Source organism: Patagioenas fasciata, chromosome 2 (assembly GCF_037038585.1).
Source record: "Patagioenas fasciata isolate bPatFas1 chromosome 2, bPatFas1.hap1, whole genome shotgun sequence".
In the NCBI taxonomy this organism is placed as follows: domain Eukaryota; kingdom Metazoa; phylum Chordata; class Aves; order Columbiformes; family Columbidae; genus Patagioenas; species Patagioenas fasciata.
The window spans coordinates 160,665,752-160,684,805 of NC_092521.1; the positions used below are offsets into that span (position 1 = coordinate 160,665,752).

The 19,054-nt window shown below is 43.1% G+C and overlaps 1 protein-coding gene across 1 annotated transcript; it reads right to left on the reverse strand.

The window, feature by feature from the left end:
• Window positions 1-475: 475 nt before the first annotated feature.
• Window positions 476-10,383, reverse strand: INSIG1 (insulin induced gene 1). The gene is made up of 6 exons (XM_065832369.2): window positions 10,211-10,383; window positions 9,445-9,845; window positions 7,332-7,456; window positions 6,495-6,661; window positions 5,918-6,017; window positions 476-2,746 (listed from the first exon to the last, which is right to left on the reverse strand). Exons 2-6 carry the CDS (start codon window positions 9,827-9,829, stop codon window positions 2,717-2,719), a joined length of 807 nt encoding a protein of 268 aa, XP_065688441.1. The 5' UTR covers window positions 9,830-9,845; window positions 10,211-10,383; the 3' UTR covers window positions 476-2,716.
• Window positions 10,384-19,054: the final 8,671 nt, after the last annotated feature.

Below are 19,054 nucleotides of genomic sequence, written 5' to 3' on the forward strand. Positions count from 1 at the left end.
CTATCTTCCCTAAATCAGGTGACAACATTTACAGAATTGCTCAGCCTTACCAGCTGTGCTTGCTCATTCCTACTGTTTGCTCTCCTTAAGATGCTTTAGACTTGGATAACCATCACCACAGATAACCAAGCCTCCAAAGGAATTGCCATGTTTACCCTGCCCTCTCCATATTTCAATTAAAATTATGAATTTCAGGATCTTGGAAGATAATGGTAATAAGATTCTGTACCTTAAGTCACATAACCACAACATATGCTTATGCTGCCTTTCCTGGCACAGCAGTGAGACTGTTTTCCTTCAGCTGTATAACCCATGCTGGAAACCCCTCCAAAAGCTGATCTCTAAATTCAGTTCAGGATTTTGGTTTTTAAATCACTGAGTATGCATGACTGAGTATTTGTTATACAACCACAACAACTGTCCTTTTCAAGAAAGATTCCTGCATAATGTGAATACAGAGAATCCAAGGCAAATATGACTTGATCTTAAAACTTTAATAGTAAAAAAAGTGTAAAACCAAACACGCCGCTGAAAACTTATCAGTAAGAATGAGAATTTAAGTGTTCAAATTCAGAATAGTGCAAATTTTCTTCACTCCCCTTCCAAACTTAAATCACTTTGGTTAAGATATTCCAAAGTATTGGCAAAAAAAGAACTTTTGACTTACATTTTTGGCTGCATTATTTCTAACACATATGGATTTAGATTCAGTCTTTACAAACAAATCTTAAATGCTTCTCTACAGGTGTAGAGATCACTGTCACCTTTACTTCTGGTTTTATAACATTTTGAAATTGGTTTCAAGATGATTACAAAACTGTCTCCTCAGCAGGTAGCTTAAAACAGCTGAGCTGATCCAATCCTGATCTGAGGACCTAATTTCTTCAAGTAGCCCTATAAAATGAGATTAAGTTTTAAACATTTGAGGAAGGATCTTACACCAATGAAATTACTCTTGATTTACATCAAAGCAAGATTAGAACTGGGGTCTGCTCTGTAATACAGACTTTGTGCTAAACTTCCCCAGCTACAAAAAAAGCACAAGCAGCAGCTATAGCATTCCCTTAGAAGAGTGAAAACAGCCAGAACACTGCTACTTGTCTCAACATCTTTTTTGATGGGTCAATCTTTAACCGATGCCTCTAACTACATCTGAAGCCATGTAAGATTGGAAATGAACACACACACACAAAAAAGGATGATACAAAAAGGCAAATCCATAAAAGTTTACAAGTACACCATAACCACAAAATTGGAGTATTTCTAAAAATTTGGGTTCAATGAAAGACACAACAAAACTAGCTTTCCTAGTTAAATAAATTATTGCTCCATTTGACTTCATGCAGCATTGAAATGAACTCAGAACCCTTTTCTCTGTAATCTCTCATAAGTAATGATCAATATTGAAGAGAACATGAGGCTCAGATTTACTGTACATTGCACTTCAACTTTAAGACCTAATACTTGCTATTTAGGTCTCCTGTGGTCTAAGCTATCAAATGAATACATTGTGCTCACCAGAACTAAGTATTAATAAACACCAAATGTTTAATGTAGTGACATAAGCACTTTCTTTTTTAAAGAAGGCAATCACAGATTGCAAGTTCTATAGGGTTGTGAAAAAACAAGTAGTGATCTCTTTCAGAAACTGAACTATGAAAACAAGCTGTCTGCTATTCTTCACATACAGTTTAAATCACATTTTAGGCCTGCTTCTGTTTCCAATAATTTCAGTCCAAACCCTGACTCAAACAGAAGCAAAACCAAGGAGGAAACTGCAAATCTAAGGAGTTGGGAACACGTACTTGATGGCCAAGCAATGGCCTGCAATGCACGTTTTTTCAGTGACACCAGACATTTAAGATACCCACGACACCATTTAGTGAGATACTGAAGCATGTATCTAATAGTAACAGAAGTACTCACGCACACTTAAATTTCTTACTGAATTGGGGTCAGAACTCAATTCTTGCAAATCTGACTGCAAACTTCAGAATTAATGAAATTTCCAGTCAGAACTTCCTGATAAAGTTCCCTTTAGAACAAGATTGTCTCCAGTGACCACCTGCTGTACTGAAGTAATTTAGAAATTCCAAACTAAGTGACTTCCAACCCTTTGTCCCTCCAACCCTCTCCACAGTCAGACAGAATCTTAATGCAGCATTACAAGTAAGGGCATGATTCCTTCATAAGATTCCTAAAAGCATTAGTGCAATGCCTATAATCTGTTTCGATCACTCTTATTTTAAAATAACCCTATTTTTTTTAAGATTTGGATAAATACTATTCCTATTAAACCATACTTCATCATTGTTAAGCACCATCGATCTACTTCCTTTGGGCACTGATACAAGAGCTTGTAATTAAATTTCAGTTTCAAGGCTTTAAAATACAGCAGCTGCTTCAATAGCTTACACTGGAATCTAATACTTGGAAAGCTGCCACTTAGCCTGAACAGTTGTATGCAACGTGGTGTTAAACTCTTCCAGAGAACAGCCATACGCAAATGCTTATGTGGTAAATCAGGGTAAGATTTCAAGATAAGCAGTTAATTTCACTTGGCTATTCTAAGAATGGATTAATATTTTTTCCACAAGTCATTTGTGCAGTGAGCCCATAAAGAGATTATTTTCTCTAAATAATCTTCAATTTAAAACGGGAACGCATCTTCGTAATGTTGCTTTCACACTGCCACCGTGCTCTCTTCTTCAAAGATTTAATCATTGTGTGGTTTCTCTGGAATACCCTATGGAAAAAACAAACATTAAAAACATGTTATATTTTAATGCCATCTCTTCAGTGACTATATGATGCAACATTTTCAATGACTAAATAGTCAAGTAACTTCAGTTAGGCTGTTCAGTTAGGCTGACAATGACCTATCAGACAAGCTCAACAAGGACATGTTCCTTAACTGCAGACAAAAAAAAAAAACACACAACCCTCATTACAGTTCTGTGCTGCCTCAATTAGTGCATCTAATAAATCCATCTGCCTGTTGCACTGCTTTTTGTAACACTTTGTTAGCTTTCCTCCCTATTTCAGTTTATTTCTCAGTAGAAGGTACACACTGCTTCACTTAATAGGCATTAATTCAGATTGTTAGCAGCCCTCTTTCAAACTGGTCTTCAAGCAAAAGTTACTTAATTATCCAACCAAAGCCTGGTGAAAGATAGACTTCATTTCCTTCTAAGCCTTTTCTAGTATGAAAGGCTCTAGTATGTCAGTGTAAGAAATTTAACCAACTTTTCTTTAAAACAAAGTCTGTAATATGCTCTTATTCTAGAGCCAAAAAGTAAATGTATTTGCAAGTATTGAATGCATTCGCAGTTCCATCTCAAGCAGAAACAATCAACATATATTTGTGAGGTCCAATTCTGAATACTCCCCTAGTTGGCCAGATGTTGAGAATGATGGTTACAACTCAAAACAAACAGCCACCCAGCTGGTGAACACCGACTGAGCAACTTCAGCTGTCATAGTGAGCATTAAGAGCTGACTGAAGCAGCATTGTCATCTTTTCTTTTGAAATCAAGCTATCAAAAAAACCTGTTTGATTTCATCCTCAAGCTGGTTACTGCATTTAAGTTCACTTGAAATCCAGTGACTGAAAAGCAGGAAGCATCTCCCAGCTCATGTTTTTCAGGATGGGAAGCACCGTCTCAGCAACACTTACTCTACTACTTTTGCTTTCTTTTCTAACTGCAAAACTAGACAGGGCCTTAAGAAGAAGCAAGGCAACTTTACTCCGCTGGAGTATTTTCCACATGTGCCCCCTTCTACTCTAGACATGCCCAGAAAATACGTCCTGTTTGATCTGCAACTGTCACATGCAGTCAAACAGCTCAGGGACTACAGGAAAACGTAGCTACAAAAATAGCTGGTTTATTCAGGTTTTGCTTAAAAAAAAAATGCAATATTCCATCTCCTTGCCACATTCACAATGGCTGACAAAACAGACTCATGCTTTTCAGTCATCTCCACAGAGGAAGCTCCTAGCAATATGTATGCTACCATTCTGCTGGAGAAGTGGAATGACTTCAGTTTCCAGCACTAAATGCTTCACGGTGACTTGTAGAAGTATTTCTGTAAAAAATGTTTAGCTTCTCAAAGTTTTTCCAGATTAAGTAATACTACTGTAAAACACATAAGGCATTTCTAAACAACCAGAATAGAATGCTTTGCCTTGCTGACTTCCCTCTTTCTTTGGAAGGAAGTTGACAAGATTGACAGGAAAGTTGCAGGCAGGAGTGAGTCTGATTTTAACTACATTCAGGTGAGATGCCAGGTGAAAAGAAGTCAACAGCAAAAAGAAGAAGTCCTATGTGCCTAAATTTAATTTTAGTTCTTCCTTCTCTAAGGCTCCCTTCCTTTGCTTTCTAACATAAGCAGCATAATAACTGGAAGTGCTGCGTATACCAATGTGAAATATAGAAATGTAGCCTATAACTGACTATAACTTTATTTTGAGACTCTGCTTGCAATAACAAAGCTTAAATAAAACTACACATTAATATATCTTTTTTCACTTGATGTCAGTGGCAAATTTAAAAAGCTAAATTATACCTCCCTTCTCCCCATACGTGTATTCCTAAGAAAAACACACACAGAGTATGCACCACTGGGATTTGAAGGGGGAGTGAACTTGTGTTTTAAAGAACCTCCAAGCAAACCAAAATTGACTGTGAAGTTAAGATTGCAACCACGCTCCCCAGCAATCTATTAATTGGTAGCAAGTCAGCACAAAAGAAAAGCCTCAATAACAGGAGCAGATTTGCCTTGTGCCTTTTTTTTTTTAAACAGTCTTTTCTGCAAGAGTTACTGTTAATGTAGTGTAGCTAAGAATCAGTACTAAAGAAATTCATCTTTAATGTCAGCCAGTGGTGGTCAAGCAACGTGCTTCTCTTCCCCAGCTTGTCTGCAAGCCTGGCCATCTGCAGCATTAAGTTTAGACTATCTGCATCAGAAGTACATTAGCATCCATCCACTGGGTTAGCAAGACTAAGCAGAAGAGACCAAAAGCCTGTTCCAGGCAAGACAGCCAGCTTTAGACTAATCTTTTTACTCACTTACGGTTCAGTCCCAAAAAGCAGCTTTCCCACACACTAAACAGTTCTAATATTTCAGGAACTCTGAAGTCTAAAAATGCCCTTGCTTTAGTAAAAAAGAAAGGCACCTAAATCACAGCAGTCTTAGAGAGGTGAAATATTTAAAGGATGTTTTCCAGTATAAAGGACTTACAACGTAAAGAACACAGAAGTTAAATCAATACAGTCTTAATTATTACTATCTATCACTGTCAGAACTCCTCACAACCAAGCTTTAGACTGATGTGCAAGCACACAGCCAGGTTTACTCTCAGGTACGCTACAAGGAAATAATCACTGAAGAACCTGGCAAATGAGAGTCATTTGTACCACATTGTCCCATATATGGAGTGATACTTGAACTACATCTTAAGTGACTGGAAAGAGCATATTTGATTCTACAGTGTTGGAATTTAATGCTATACAGGGACATGTCTTTTCATCTACATAACAAAAAATGCTTTACTACAAAAATAGTTAGAGAAAGCTCCTCTATGTCTCAGCTTTCTAGCTACCACAGATGCTAATTCAAAGTACTGATGGAGCAGGAGTGATTAATATTCTCAACAAATGCAGCGTACTGATTCCAGTCTTATTTAGGCTATTGCTGGAAAAAAGTTAAATCCAGAAGATACTCAAACACTTACTAATACATTTTCCACTCTACTGGCAACACAGGTTGTACATTTACATTTCAACTCTTGGCACGATATCTATTTATCTCTGTCAATTTGTGAGTCATACCCTTTAAGGCATAGTTTGTTCTTGGACTAATAACAATGGAAGGCATTTGGATTGTTAAGAGGACACGCTAGTTATACAGTAATTACCATAGCCAGTTGGCGTCCTATGTTTCCTACAGTCACACCTCCTGAGAAAAAAATGCACGGAAGCCAAGAACGGATGTAAAGAAAATCTGGGGATGTATACCTAGTAAACAAAAGGAAATAAGTTAGAGACAATGACTATCACCTTACCTACTGTTAACAAGACCCTATAGAATTCTCTCCCTGGCCCCAAACAGAAAGAACAGTAAAAAAGAAGAAATAGGGAGATCAAATTAGGTCTGTTCACTTAATAAGCCTCTAAACCCCACTGTCCTAGCAAGCAGAGTTTAAAAATCCTCTCTCCTGAGAGCCAGTTAATGATATACCAAGTCAGTAGAAGCTCAGTTTGGTGAGCTACTCCCAGTTGAACACACATCCCAACTTACCTGCTCCCCACCCTCCAGCCCCACTTCTCAATCTGATCACCTGGAACAACTGGACAATCAGCTGCTTTAGACAAATAAAATGTCTTATAATAAGGACATGCCAAATATGTTAACAACTAACTTTCAGTGCATGTCCACCCCTGTTTTTAGTTAAGACAAGAAAGCTGAAATAGTATTTTAAAAGTATAACTTACTGATAAACACCATTATATACAAGAAACTGGGTTATCAGAGTTGCTACAAAGGCTATTGTAATTCCAAGTCCAAGACCACTTCTTGAACGATCAAATGTCCACCAAAGACCCAGTGACAAGGCTGCCAGAGTCAGGGACAGCTGGACATTGTTTGCAAAATCTAGTTTCTGGAAAAAAGATGTTAAGGACAATCCTTTTAAGTTTGTAGGCATCCTGCTGCTGAAACTGAACAATGCAGAACTCAAACTGGAAGCAAGCAGGATTCTATATCTCTAAACACAATACACTCAGGATCTGGTTTTCAGACCTGCCAAGCAACCAGAGCTCTTGCTGCCTTTGACTGAAGCGTGAGTGCAAAAGTAACACCAACTTTTGTCACACTGAGCATCTAAAGAATATATTATATTGTAACATATTTACCTTTTATGGATTGTTTTTTGTCCTAAGTAATCCAGTTATCCCTACTGATTTAGGTTTTCTGCTCAAACCACCATTATTCAACACAAAAAACACTCTTACTGAGCAGTTCAGTGTAAATCACTAGCTAATTGTGCTAAGTATTAGATGTAGACAACATACCGATTAAGTTACACATCCTACACTGTTATACTTGCAGTTAAAACAGACATACTATGATATTTATCCCTCCCCACTCTCAGTAGCCCCCAATTACTTTTAATTGAACTATGTTAGCTCTTTTAAAGTCTCACGGAAATTTATGCCTCTGCCAGCAGCACCATCCTCACCTTGTAGCTCTCCCAGGCAGGAATGGGAGAGGCTGTTTCATGACAATGGAAAAAACACATCAAGCAACAACATAAACTAGTTCAAGGATACAGCACTTGCATGATTAATTCCAACGAAAACTGCTATACATCGCATTACGCTGGCCCACTCTCTCTTGAATTTGTGTGGTTCCCCAAGGTGGCTGTCAATGCAGGGATACAGCAGGCCAACAACAGCTGCAAGAGAAGCAACACTACTTGTACTAAGTGTTATACAATGATTACTTCAATATTACTAAATATTAGTTTGGAAAATAAGTGCTTGACAAAGTGCTGAGGTGCCTGATGAAAAGGCAATTATTACTCCCCTTTTAGAAAAAAAACAACAAACCATCCAACCAAAACTAACAAGCAATAGTTTGTTTGGACTTTTAAAGCAGATATGGTATTGACTTCAAGCTCTGTTTCTCCCATGAGCATATATCATTTGACATCCTGAGCATATGTTATTTATTGGTATAAAACCAAACAAAGTATAACTAAAACCTAAGTTACAGTGGGGAACGGAATATGCATTTATTGCTCCTGTGCAGGGAAGACAGTTTACAAACTGGACTCATTAGCTGTGAATGAGGCCCTGAATACTGCCTGGACTCAGAAGTTTCTTGGCAGAGCTGTTTTCTCTCCTTCTGCTGGGCTGCAACTCAGTCTATGCTGCCATCCAAATCAGATGAATTTTGATACCAAGCAGAAGCAGAGCTGAACTTAAAGAAGCATGTGCCATCTGTCAGGGAAAAATAACTACTCATACTAGTAACCAGGCAAAGTTTTTATCCTCATACAGCATTTTCTCAGCCTTATCAGTCTCCAAATTGGTTGAAGGAGAAAAACACAGGCTAGTGTTAGCTCAGCTGCTAGCAAACACTAGATGAGTTTCATTCTTGCAACTCCATATGTTCCCAGCTCCAGGGTCAGACATGTTGCTTTAACTGTATGTAACATGTATGTGTATTTCCTTTCCTACTCCCTTTTCCCCCTCCTTAAACTCCTAAGGGGAATAAGTTCCATGTGAAGAAGGCTGTAAGACATATTCTAAAACAAAAAAAAAAAAAAAAAAAAGTGATCTGACGCTGAAACAGTTTAATTACTCTGTTGCCGTTTACCACCACTTTTAACCTCATGAGAGCAGCTAAATGCCAAAGTTTAATCCAACTGTGCAGGGCTGTGAGAACTCTCATTGGAGTGTATCTCATGGCAATCTCTTTTTAGCATTCCGTTTACAATTCATTCAAGTTTATGCTTTATCACTCATACCCTCTGATTTACAAGTATCACATGGCAACATCACCGCATTAAAAAAAGGAAGAGTTGCTTAAAGCACTTCCAACGACAACATAAAAATATTACAGTACGTTTATTTCCTAAGACTTAACACCTTTTTAACCGCCCCAATACTTCACCAAGCCCTTATTTTGATTTGTTTCAGCCAGGACAGGCCTATTAACGCTGGTGCACGGGCTCCTGCGCCAACCGCATCGAGCTCCGTGTTTTCGGGGGTATTTCGGGCTGCAACTCTAGAGCCGGACCCGAGGAGCGGGCTGGTCGCCCCTACACGTGACTTCCTTGTTTTTCGGCCCAGCCCGTGGCCAGTTCGCAGCGACAGCCAATGGCGAGCTCCGCCCGCCACTCACCAGTTCGTCGGCAGCCAATGGGCGGCGAGGGGCGGGGCCACCGCACGGGGTGGCCCCACTCGTGCCCGGCCGTGGGGCAGAGGGGGGAGAGCGGGGAAACTCCGCAGCCGGTTCGCGGGTGTCCCTGGAGAAACGCGGCTTGCAAGGTGCGTGGGAAGCGTGTGTGTCCATGCTCGGCTCCGCGCCACGGCGCCGGAGCTGCTCAGTGGCGCTTACAGACTGCACCATGCTGCAGGAAAAATACATTCGACCCACAGAGTGCATCAGCTGAAAAAAAGCAGCCTTCGGACACGCGTGGGTGGCTCGTGCCCATGGATAAAGCTGGAACGGGCATGCATCCTTCCAAAAGCTGGAGTTTGCATCACCCACTGTGTGATGGAAGTTCTAAGCTCCCACATGCATGGGTCACAAATTCAAGTAACCCCCCACTTCTCCTCCCCACAGGAGGATAGGGAGGAAAAAAAAAAAAAAACAACAAAACAAAGAAAACCCACCAAAACCCCAAACAAACACTCGTGGGGGTCCGTAACTCACCTGCTGCTGTCCCACAGCACACGGGCACCCACCAGGCAGAGGAAAAGAGAGTGGAAATCACTTCATCAGGGAACAGAGTCACATTTCTCTGGATCTGCAGCAAGTTCAGCACCAGGGCCATGAAAGCACCAACCACAAAAAGGACCACACTCCTCTGCACCAGGTGCTGACTCAAGTTCAAGGTGCTGCTGGTACTGCTGGCACTGGAGGTGCTGGGGCTGCGTGCTCCGGGACCCACCGACATCAGCGAGGGGCTGGAGACAGAGGAGCTCAGCATTTCGTCCACCTTGGCAGCCAACGGGGCAGTTGTGCTTTCCAGTTGGGTTTTGTGCCGGCCCCTGGCAGTGCAGGAGCAGCTCCAGGTGCAGTTCTCCAGTCTGGGCATTGGCTTCACTGAAGCCCTGGAAAACACACACAAGGACAGGCTGTTAAAACCCCCAGCAAGGGTCAGGTCAACCCCTGACACTGACACACACTGTGGGTGCAGCAACCAACCTCATACAGAGGCACCGGACAAACGGCTCAGAGGAGGAAGGGCCCTGCAGGAGCGGGGTGACCGGACCCATCGGAGCAGTCCCAGGACCAGGGGCTCCGGTGCCCCGGCCGGCAGCAGCGGGTCCCTGCCCCCAGAAACCCGAATGGCTCGGCCGCAGAGGAGAACACGGGCTCCACAGCCCCTTCTCCCTCCGGGATGGGGTTCGCTTCCCGGCCCGGGAGAATAAACCCACCTCCCACTCACCCCACCGGGGTCTCCCTGCCCTTTTACCTCAGGGGGCTGCTCCCGCCACCGCCTCGGCCCGTGAGGGACAACGAATAGCCACCAGCTCCACCGCCTCCCTCCCAGCTCGCCGCCACAGGCCCACGCCCCGCGGAAGGTTTATAAGCCCCCAGCCGCGGGTGTCACGTTACCCGCCGCCGACCTACCCGCGGCCGGAGGCAGCGCCGGGCCCCGCCGCTCCCCTCCGCCACCCCTCCCCTCGGGCCGGGCCGCTCCGGGCGGGGCGGGGCCGGCAGCGAGCGCCGAGCGCGGGAGCCGCCGCGCCAGCACGGGTGCCCGCGGCCGGTCGGGTGAGGCGCCGCAGCCAATCCCGGCCGGGCGGCTGATATGACGTGCGGGACACACCACCCGCCTCCCCCCCCCGCCGGCACGCACCGCGGCTGACGGCGGCGGGACCGCGCGGCAACGCTGGCCCGCACCCCCAGGGCGTGGCCAATGGCGGGCGGGGCGGGAGCGCGCGGAGGGGAAAGGGACATGGGGTCCTGGGACAGCAGGGTGACCATGAGCCAGCCCTGTGCCCTTGTGGCCAGGAAGGCCAATGGTACCTGGGGTGGATTAGAAGGGGGGTGGTTAATAGGTCAGAGAGGTTCTCCTTCCCCTCTACTCTGCCCTGGTGACACCACACCTGGAATATTGTGTCCAGTTCTGGGCCCCTCAGTTCCAGAAGGACAGGGAACTGCTGGAGAGAGTCCAGTGCAGGGCAACAAAGACGCTGAAGAGAGTGGAGCATCTCCTGTGTGAGGAAAGGCTGAGGGAGCTGGGGCTCTTTAGCTTGGAGAAGAGGAGACTGAGGGGTGACCTTATTAATGTTTACAGATATATAAAGGGTGAGTGTCATGAGGATGGTGCCAGGCTCTTCTCGGTGACAATCAATGATAGGACAAGGGGCAATGGGTACAAACTGGAACACAAGAGGTTCCATTTAAATTTGAGAAGAAACTTCTTCACAGTGAGGGTGACAGAGCCTGAACCAGGCTGCCCAGGGGAGTTGTGGAGTTTCCTTCTCTGCAGACATTCAAACCCGCCTGGACACCTTCCTGTGGAACCTCATCTGGGTGTTCCTGGTCCAGCAGGGGGATTGGACTGGATGAGCTTTCGAGGTCCCTTCCGATCCCTGACATTCTGGGATTCTGTGGGGGCTGAAGGGGCTCCCTGTAACTGCCCGCTGAGCGGGAGCCCTGAGGGGAACTCCGGCTGGCGGCGCTGATGGTGGTGGTTGGTGATGTTGGAGGTGGTGGTGAGGGTGTTGGTGGCCTCCACAGTCCAGCCCTCACGTGCTTGCCCAGCCTTCCATGGTGGTTTGACCCCTTAGGAGATGGTGGTTGGTCATGGAGAAGGTTGAAGGCGGCTGCTGCGGCGTCACATGAAGATGAAGGGATTGGTGATCGTGGCTCTTGTAATTGTAAAATGATGATGTAAGGAGATCTCACCAAACCCTTTTGTATGGTGCCAAACCCAGAGCCTGTATCAGCAACCAGCTGTGGGGTGCCCAGCGGATCACAGGCTGGTTGGGATTGGAAGCGATCTCTGGAGATCATCCAGTCCAACCCACCTGCTAAAGCAGGTTCACCAGAGCAGATCACACAGGAAGGTGTCCAGGCACATTTGAATGTCTCCAGAGAAGGAGACTCCACAACCTCTCTGGGTAGCCTGTTTCAGGGCTTGGTCACCCTCAAAGTAAAGAAGTTTCTCCTCATATTCAGATGGAGCCTCTTGAGCTTCAGTCTGTGCCCATTCAGGTTCAAAACAAATTGTTATCTCCGGCTTCAAATTACTTCCAGTGATTCACGTGGGATTATTTGTTTACTTTGCCTGAAAAAGGCCCTCTGTGGGCAGCAGTAATTTGACAAAAGATTTTCTGCAAAAAAGAGCACTCGTAAGCTGCTATGGAAAGAACCTCGAACACCCAGAATCTTCTGACTGTCACCATTGGGGCTGACAACCTGAGCAGCTTCTCTGCCAGCACTGGCAAAGCCTGGGTTGTGGTCCCCCCAGCCTAGTGCAATGTCATTGAAAAGCAGTTAAATGCAAGTTCACCCTCTAGACTCTGCAAAGATCTGGAAATTGGTTGAGTGTGCTGTACATTGAGGTTTAGCACCAACAGTTGTCTACAGTGCAGCACCCAGGTGTCTTTTTTAAAATGCCAGTTCTCCAGGATGCACTGGAGGCTGGTGTGTTGACAGTAGGAGTAACTGCATTCCTTGTTTATTTGGCTGGCCTCACTGTAGCCAGCAGTTTGTCTTTTTCACATGAGATATGTGCTCTTTCCAGTCGTAAGGAATAGAGGACCCAATGGCGTCCCAAGTGGTGACACTGAGGATTTAAGAATAGTTGGAAGCCATGACCATCAAGCTCTTGGACTGTCAGTGTTCAACAGTGGTTCAATGATGGTTGTCTTTCATTCATATGTTAAATGTAACAAAAAAACATAATATGGAATCAGTTAAAGATATGGAAAGAGACAGGTGCTGTGTACATGGCAAAGAACAAAATTCACCTGGGATAGGGTTGTCCCTTCTGGTCTTTGCTCAGTTCTAGCAGGGATGCAAAGAGTTTGGAGAGCTGAGCCTGCTGAGCAATGTGCCTTTGCATAAGGTGCTTGGCTGTCTTGGTGATGGCCAAATTGTTAGTTCCACTGCTGGAAGCAACAGAAGAGCCCAGTATTTTTCTGTTAATACTGACTAGCTCGGGATCAGCCCAGTCCTGCCTCACAGATTTCACTGCTGGATGCTGTATACATGTCCTCGGCACATAGGCTTGTAAATATTCAGTTTCCATTGCTGTTCTATCTCAATGATGTACCAAAACAGCTTTTGGTATTGGTTTCATATGCTAAAGCTGTTTGGACTCTTCTGTCAGATTTTTTAAGACATGATTTATTTCCCTTTCTTCATTTGTTTTCCCCTGACCCGGTAGACTTGCACTATAAGTTTGAGTTAACTATTTTCAGACACAACAGCCTTAATACATTCTCAGCATTTTATGGCTTCCTTTGCAGAAACATTTGATTTGTTCCAGGAAATCACATGCAGACATAACATTTCCCTTCATGGCAAATGTATATGAGTTTTGAATTGACACAGGCAATTTATCTGTATCCCGGGACTGCTAAGCAATACCTTTGGCAGCTTTAAATGAGGGTTAGAACTCATTCCCTGGGATATTTTCTTTCTTGTTGAATCACTTTGAGATGTATCGAGGACGGCAGATCTGAGATAAAAGAATCCATCTTTGTAAGAAATCTCTTTCTGGAGTTGACCTATGGGAAACAAATATAATTCATCCTTGCTTGTGCTACATCTCCACTGTATTTGAAAAGATATCTCTGTATTAATTTTTTTCTCCCTGAATCTTACCCATATTCTCCATGTCTGGGCAGAGTTCACATTCCCTTGTGCTGCGTCTGCTAATTTTCTTTCCTGAAAGAACTTCTTAAGCATTTTCTTTGTCCTGTGTTTTTTTCCTTTCCTCATGGGTATGTCTCCTTTGCTGGTTCCTGCAGCATCTTTTTATTACATTTTTTTTCCATAATATCATGTGGTAGTGCCCTTCTTTCTTCCAGGCTTCTTTCAGACAACAGAGACCAACTTTGAGATGGTAAAACTTGCTGCAGCTTCACTAAAACAAATGGAAACAATACGCCTATGCACTAGTTGAGAAATTTGCCCTAAGCTTGTTTACCCTGAAGTTACTTGCTTAGAATAAAGGTTCATGTTGCTTTACAGTCATAACGCTTTATATTCTCTTTTAGAATCCTAAAAAGGGTTAGGCCTCTGCATGCTTTGATTAATGTCTGAAATGTTATGCTTAACAGTTATTTCTGGAAAGAAGTGCTCATGTGTCTTTGTGAGATTAATGACATTGTTATTTTTATCTCATTCTTTAGCAAAGGCAGCAGAATTTGGAAGCACTCAGCTTCACTACTCATTACATAAACAAATAATTTCACCTGTTCTTTCATGCTTTTTGTATTCAACCCTGTGACGTTCTGTAATCTGACAATGTGCCTGTCTCATAAAGACCATTTCATTGGGCTCTTAGGCAGGAAACTTCAGATGCTGGGACATTTTATTTTTCTTCCTACCTAAACCAGATCAAAAAATGAGCTGGCTGCTGATACAATCTCAGAAAGCAGTGGTAGGGAATCACGGAGCAAGACCTGTATTATACCTAAAGCTGCTCTCCCTCTGCTTCACTGGAGACTTTTCGGAATTTATTCACCTTCAAGACTTTCTCCTATTGATACAGAGAATAGAAGCCTTCCCAGTCATAAGCTAAGCCTTAATCTCCTGTGTCTCCCTAAAAGGATTTAGTCACAGGCATTGTTTGATTCCTGATGTCAACCTTATGTACAACGGTTCAAAAAATCTTTTTGACAGCAGAAGCAGTTTATCATACTGAGTTCTTTGCTTTATCAGCATCTCCGGTGTAGTTGTGTGAATTCTCAGGAATCTGCAGTGAATCCTGCAGCTCGCCTCGTGCCTTCTCAGAGCTCGGCATACCTTGGCAATAAATGGCGTATGCTGAGTTCTATAGGATAGTTCTGTGAAATTGCCCACGTCCCAGTGCAGGAACTCATTGAAAGCTGAAAAGCGAAGAGCGGAGAGTGATTACATGGTACAATAAGCGAACGTACAGACTCTGAAAAAGACAAATCCTGGTCAGAACACTTCAGGCTTGTAAAACAATATGTGTTGGTAGTTAGCATATAATAATGTGAGTCATCTGCAGTGAGCAGAACTGAAAAACTCAGCTGCTTTTACATAATTTGAGGGTTAGAAACTATAGTTGGAGTCTGAGCATGGAAATTAAACCCTTAAGATATCCTAACAAAGGTCTATCTTTGTGTACATAATAACATTGTAGTGAGCATATGACAAATGTTAACAGAAGTGGTTTTTTATTTGGTTCCCGACATTTCTCTAGCTGCCTTTTTTTACCAGAACAAAACAGAAGAAACAATTATATGTAGGCTGCAGTCTTCAAGTGTCTATAAATTCATGTAACAACTATCACATAATTAGCTAATCGACATCCCGCATGCAGCTGTGGGTACTGACTTGCTGTCAATGAACCTCTGTTCTGACACAAAGACAGCGTCTTTGTCTCAGTTTCAACTTCATTCATTGCCATCATTCTGCATATTTATGCAGCAGTGAGTTCATACTTGATATTCAAGATGGTGATTTGATCTAAACTTTATTAGGAAAAAATCTATTTGCTGGTTATATTTTTGTAGAAAAAAATTACTACTTTGCTTATATTAGTAGGTTTATGAGGCTGGTATGTGCAGTGTTACCGAGGCAAGCTCTTTTATCCAGGTGTGGTGAAAAATCATGGGAATTCTGATCTTAATATAATTACATTTATTTATACTACCTCCAGATGTTTAAATATTCCAATTGGAAGTAGTGTTTACAGCCTAGGACACTCTAAGGAGGATATTTCCTTGAAAGTAAAATTGTTGGCTATAATAGCTTTGTAAATCAGTAACCAGTCAATTGTTATCGAAGGGGATGGCCAGTTTATTACAATGATAGTCTAAAGAAGAGGTGAAATACACAGATGTATCATGATAAATACAACACCAAAACAACAACAACAAAACAGAAGGAACGTTGTCTTTTATATGCTTTTATTTCTTGACAGAAACATTACTTGCATGAAGAAGGAAACTAAGCACCTTTCTATCACTGATCCTTACACAGCATCAGGTTTGGAAAAGGTGCTCCTCCAAGGTGTACCTGCAAGCATGTCCATGGCTGATTGTAAGCTTAAATGTTTTTTGCTTGTTTGGTGATCTGGAACTCAACCACAGAATCACAGAATCACAGGCTGGTTGAGGTTGGAAGGGACCTCTGGAGATCACCTATTCCAACCCACCTGCTAAAGCAGGTTCACCCAGAGCAGATCACACAGGAAGGTGTCCAGGCAGGTTTGAATGTCTCCAGAGAAGGAGACTCCACAACCTCTCTGGGCAGCCTGGGCCAGGGCTCTGGCACCTCCAAGTAAAGAAGTTTCTCCTCCTATTCAGATGGAACTTTCCATATTTCAGTCTGTGCTCATTGCCCCTCACCCTATTGCAGGGCACCACTGAAAAGAGTCATTTCCATATAGGATGAAAAGGAAATTTCCTCAAGGATTACAATGTGCTGAGTTCTCCTTATAGCCCTCTTCTTGTGGTACTCAATCCTGCACTTTTTGTTCTCCCCCGATGACAGACTTCCCACTTACTCTTGTCATATGTGCCTGAGGAAGATGTTTCTGGAATTCATATGCTGGCTGTAGGGTTAATCATGAAGCCAACACAAGCGAGTTACTCCCCCAGTATGTGCTTAAAGCTTTAGATTCCATCATGCTGCAGTGGAGGAGACATGTAGTGACAGTCTCCTGTAGCTATTCAGCTCACAACTAATAGTTACACAAGAGAGGAAAGAACTCGTACAGCATCCTCAGGTTCCAAACTCTTCTCACTCTGTCAGTTAGAAGGACTCTTCCAATCTCAGTGATGCAGCTGCAGCCTCAGTGTCTGATGGGACAGCCAAGGTCTAAATCCGACAAGCTCCTCTCTACTTTGCCCCTTACTTCCCTGTCCTTACTGCGGTAGTGACTATAAATAGCAGAGCTGTGGCTACCTAGAATAGACTCAGTATCAAGCTCTCTGCTTATATCTGTACATCTTCATGTCCTTTAAACCCTGGAGCACAAGGCGGAGAGCTTTAGAGTGGTTGCTGTCACATGGGAAATACTTTCTTGCAGAACTTTTCAAATGGGATGGTTCTCCCCAATTCACATTGCTTCTTTTTTTAAAAAAAAAAAGTACGTTAAGACATCAATAGTTCTTCTTGTGGGGCTACGTTATGACTGCATGAGAGAGGTCACAGGAGGTGCCTGAATACTGCCAGTGCCTCTTCCACGCTGTCGTCTTGAGATCCTGAATATGCAGAGCTAATCTCACCATGATTTTTTTCTCCCATCAGACTGTATTCAGAAAAGTCTTGTTTCTGAACAGGACGTTAGGAGAAAATACAACCAGAAAGACCAACGCAGAGGAGAAACAACATCAGAGAGAGAATGTACGTATGCACTAACGCTTGATGTGGTATGAAAGTGTGGCTTCCATGTTGCATCATGATTAGTACTGTAAGCATTACCACTTTTCAGGCAAAATTGTAAGATTTCCATTTCGGTGATTACATCAGTACTCTGAAATGCAGTTCCCTATACCTAGGTGGTAAGAATTGCTCTTAGGTGTGTTTTCAAATTGCCAAGCTGAACTTTAAGTTAAGAAGTGCAGCATATGGGAAGCCTACAGCTTTGCCCAGAGTGATACTTTAGAAACTGCTGAAGCTAGGTTATGCTGAAAAATGTATTTACTTAAAGCCAAACCCTTCAGCTTTTACTTATAAAAAGGGCACACTTGTACTAATGAGATCAGGCCACTTGCATGCACAAAGGACATAATTATGTGCTAAATTGTACTAATTATATGCTAATGTAACTCTTGCTATCGTTGTAATGCAGGATTGGGCTTTATACAACAGCTTCAAATATGTCACAGTAAATTTTACTATTTTTACAGATACTGCTAACAGATTAGTCTTAAATACTAGGTTAGGATTCTGCAAATCATAGAATCATAGAATAGTTTGGTTTGGAAGGGACCTCCAAAGCTCATCCAGTGCCACCCCTGCCATGAGCAGGGACATCTTCACCAGCTCAGGTTGCTCAGAGCCCCGTCCAGCCTGGCCTGGGATGTCTCCAGGGATGGGGCATCCACCACCTCTCTGGGCATCCTGGGCCAGTGTTTCACCACCCTCACTGTAAAACATTTCTTCCTCATGTCCAGCCTGAATGTCCCCTTCTTTAGTTTAAAACCATCACTCCTTGTCATATTGTAATGGACTCTGCTAAAAAGTCTGTCCCCATCCATCTTATAGGCCCTTTCTAAGTACTAAAAGGCCACAATAATCTCATCTTGTTAATGATCTGAGTCCCACACTGCCAGCTTCGCTCGCTTATTCAGGCTTATTTTGGGACATCGCTTATGCAAAGTGCCAAAGGAGTTTGAAACACATAGGAGAACAGTGTGCACGGTTTAGGAACATGCTCTGCACCCACTTGGTTTGCTCAGATGAAGGCACCAAAGGGAGGTGCCAAAGTCAGTAGCTGTTGCTTTCAGCAGGGGAAATGGTATCTCCAGGGGCCTGCGGAGATCCCAGCTTGTCTGGACTGGCCCTGGGAGGTGCCTGTTTCTCTCCTCCAACTGCAGCAACAGCTTCTGCTTGCTTTATTTAGAAGTAAGCAAAGTAGAATGGATTCAAACTTAGAGGGCAGAGAACAACTATATGTTTCTACCCTGTTATCATAAGGAATGGCTTATAGGTCCAGAACTCACCCAGGCTTGATTGTTTGGTCAGGTTTGTTTGCGTATTGCTTCACAAGGTCAGGTGTTCATGACATTTGTAAAGATGAGATTGGTGCCTTCACGTCTCTTGCAGAGGCTCAGAAACTGTGATTGCAAAAAGACCTTGTGGCAAACAGGCATTAACCTCTTGGGTGTTACTAGTTTCTGATGTCCCGCATCCAGCAAGTGAGAAACAAACACAAAGGAATGAAGAACGATAACCCCGTCAGAGGAAACAGAAGAAACAAATACCAAATGCCTCAAGATATTATGACTTTGTGTCTCATCTGAGAATCTAAAAAGTCTCTGTGTCCCATCTGAGAAGCTATCGGTCTTCTCATCAGCCAACCTTGGCATCTGTTCAACTAAATATGTATTTAATTTTCTCACATTCACTGGAGGAATCTCAGCTGGAAAAATCAGGC

What these genes read in the sequence shown, in the direction of transcription:
- INSIG1 (XM_065832369.2), bottom strand. Translation starts at nt 9,829, where the DNA reads ATGCCCAGACTGGAGAACTGCACCTGGAGCTGCTCCTGCACTGCCAGG. An exon ending in GTATATAATGGTGTTTATCA is followed by an intron (nt 6,018 to 6,494) that starts GTAAGTTATACT and finishes TTTGTTTACTAG; the next exon opens with GTATACATCCCCAGATTTTC. An exon ending in TAGGACGCCAACTGGCTATG is followed by an intron (nt 2,747 to 5,917) that starts GTAATTACTGTA and finishes TTTTTTCCATAG; the next exon opens with GGTATTCCAGAGAAACCACA.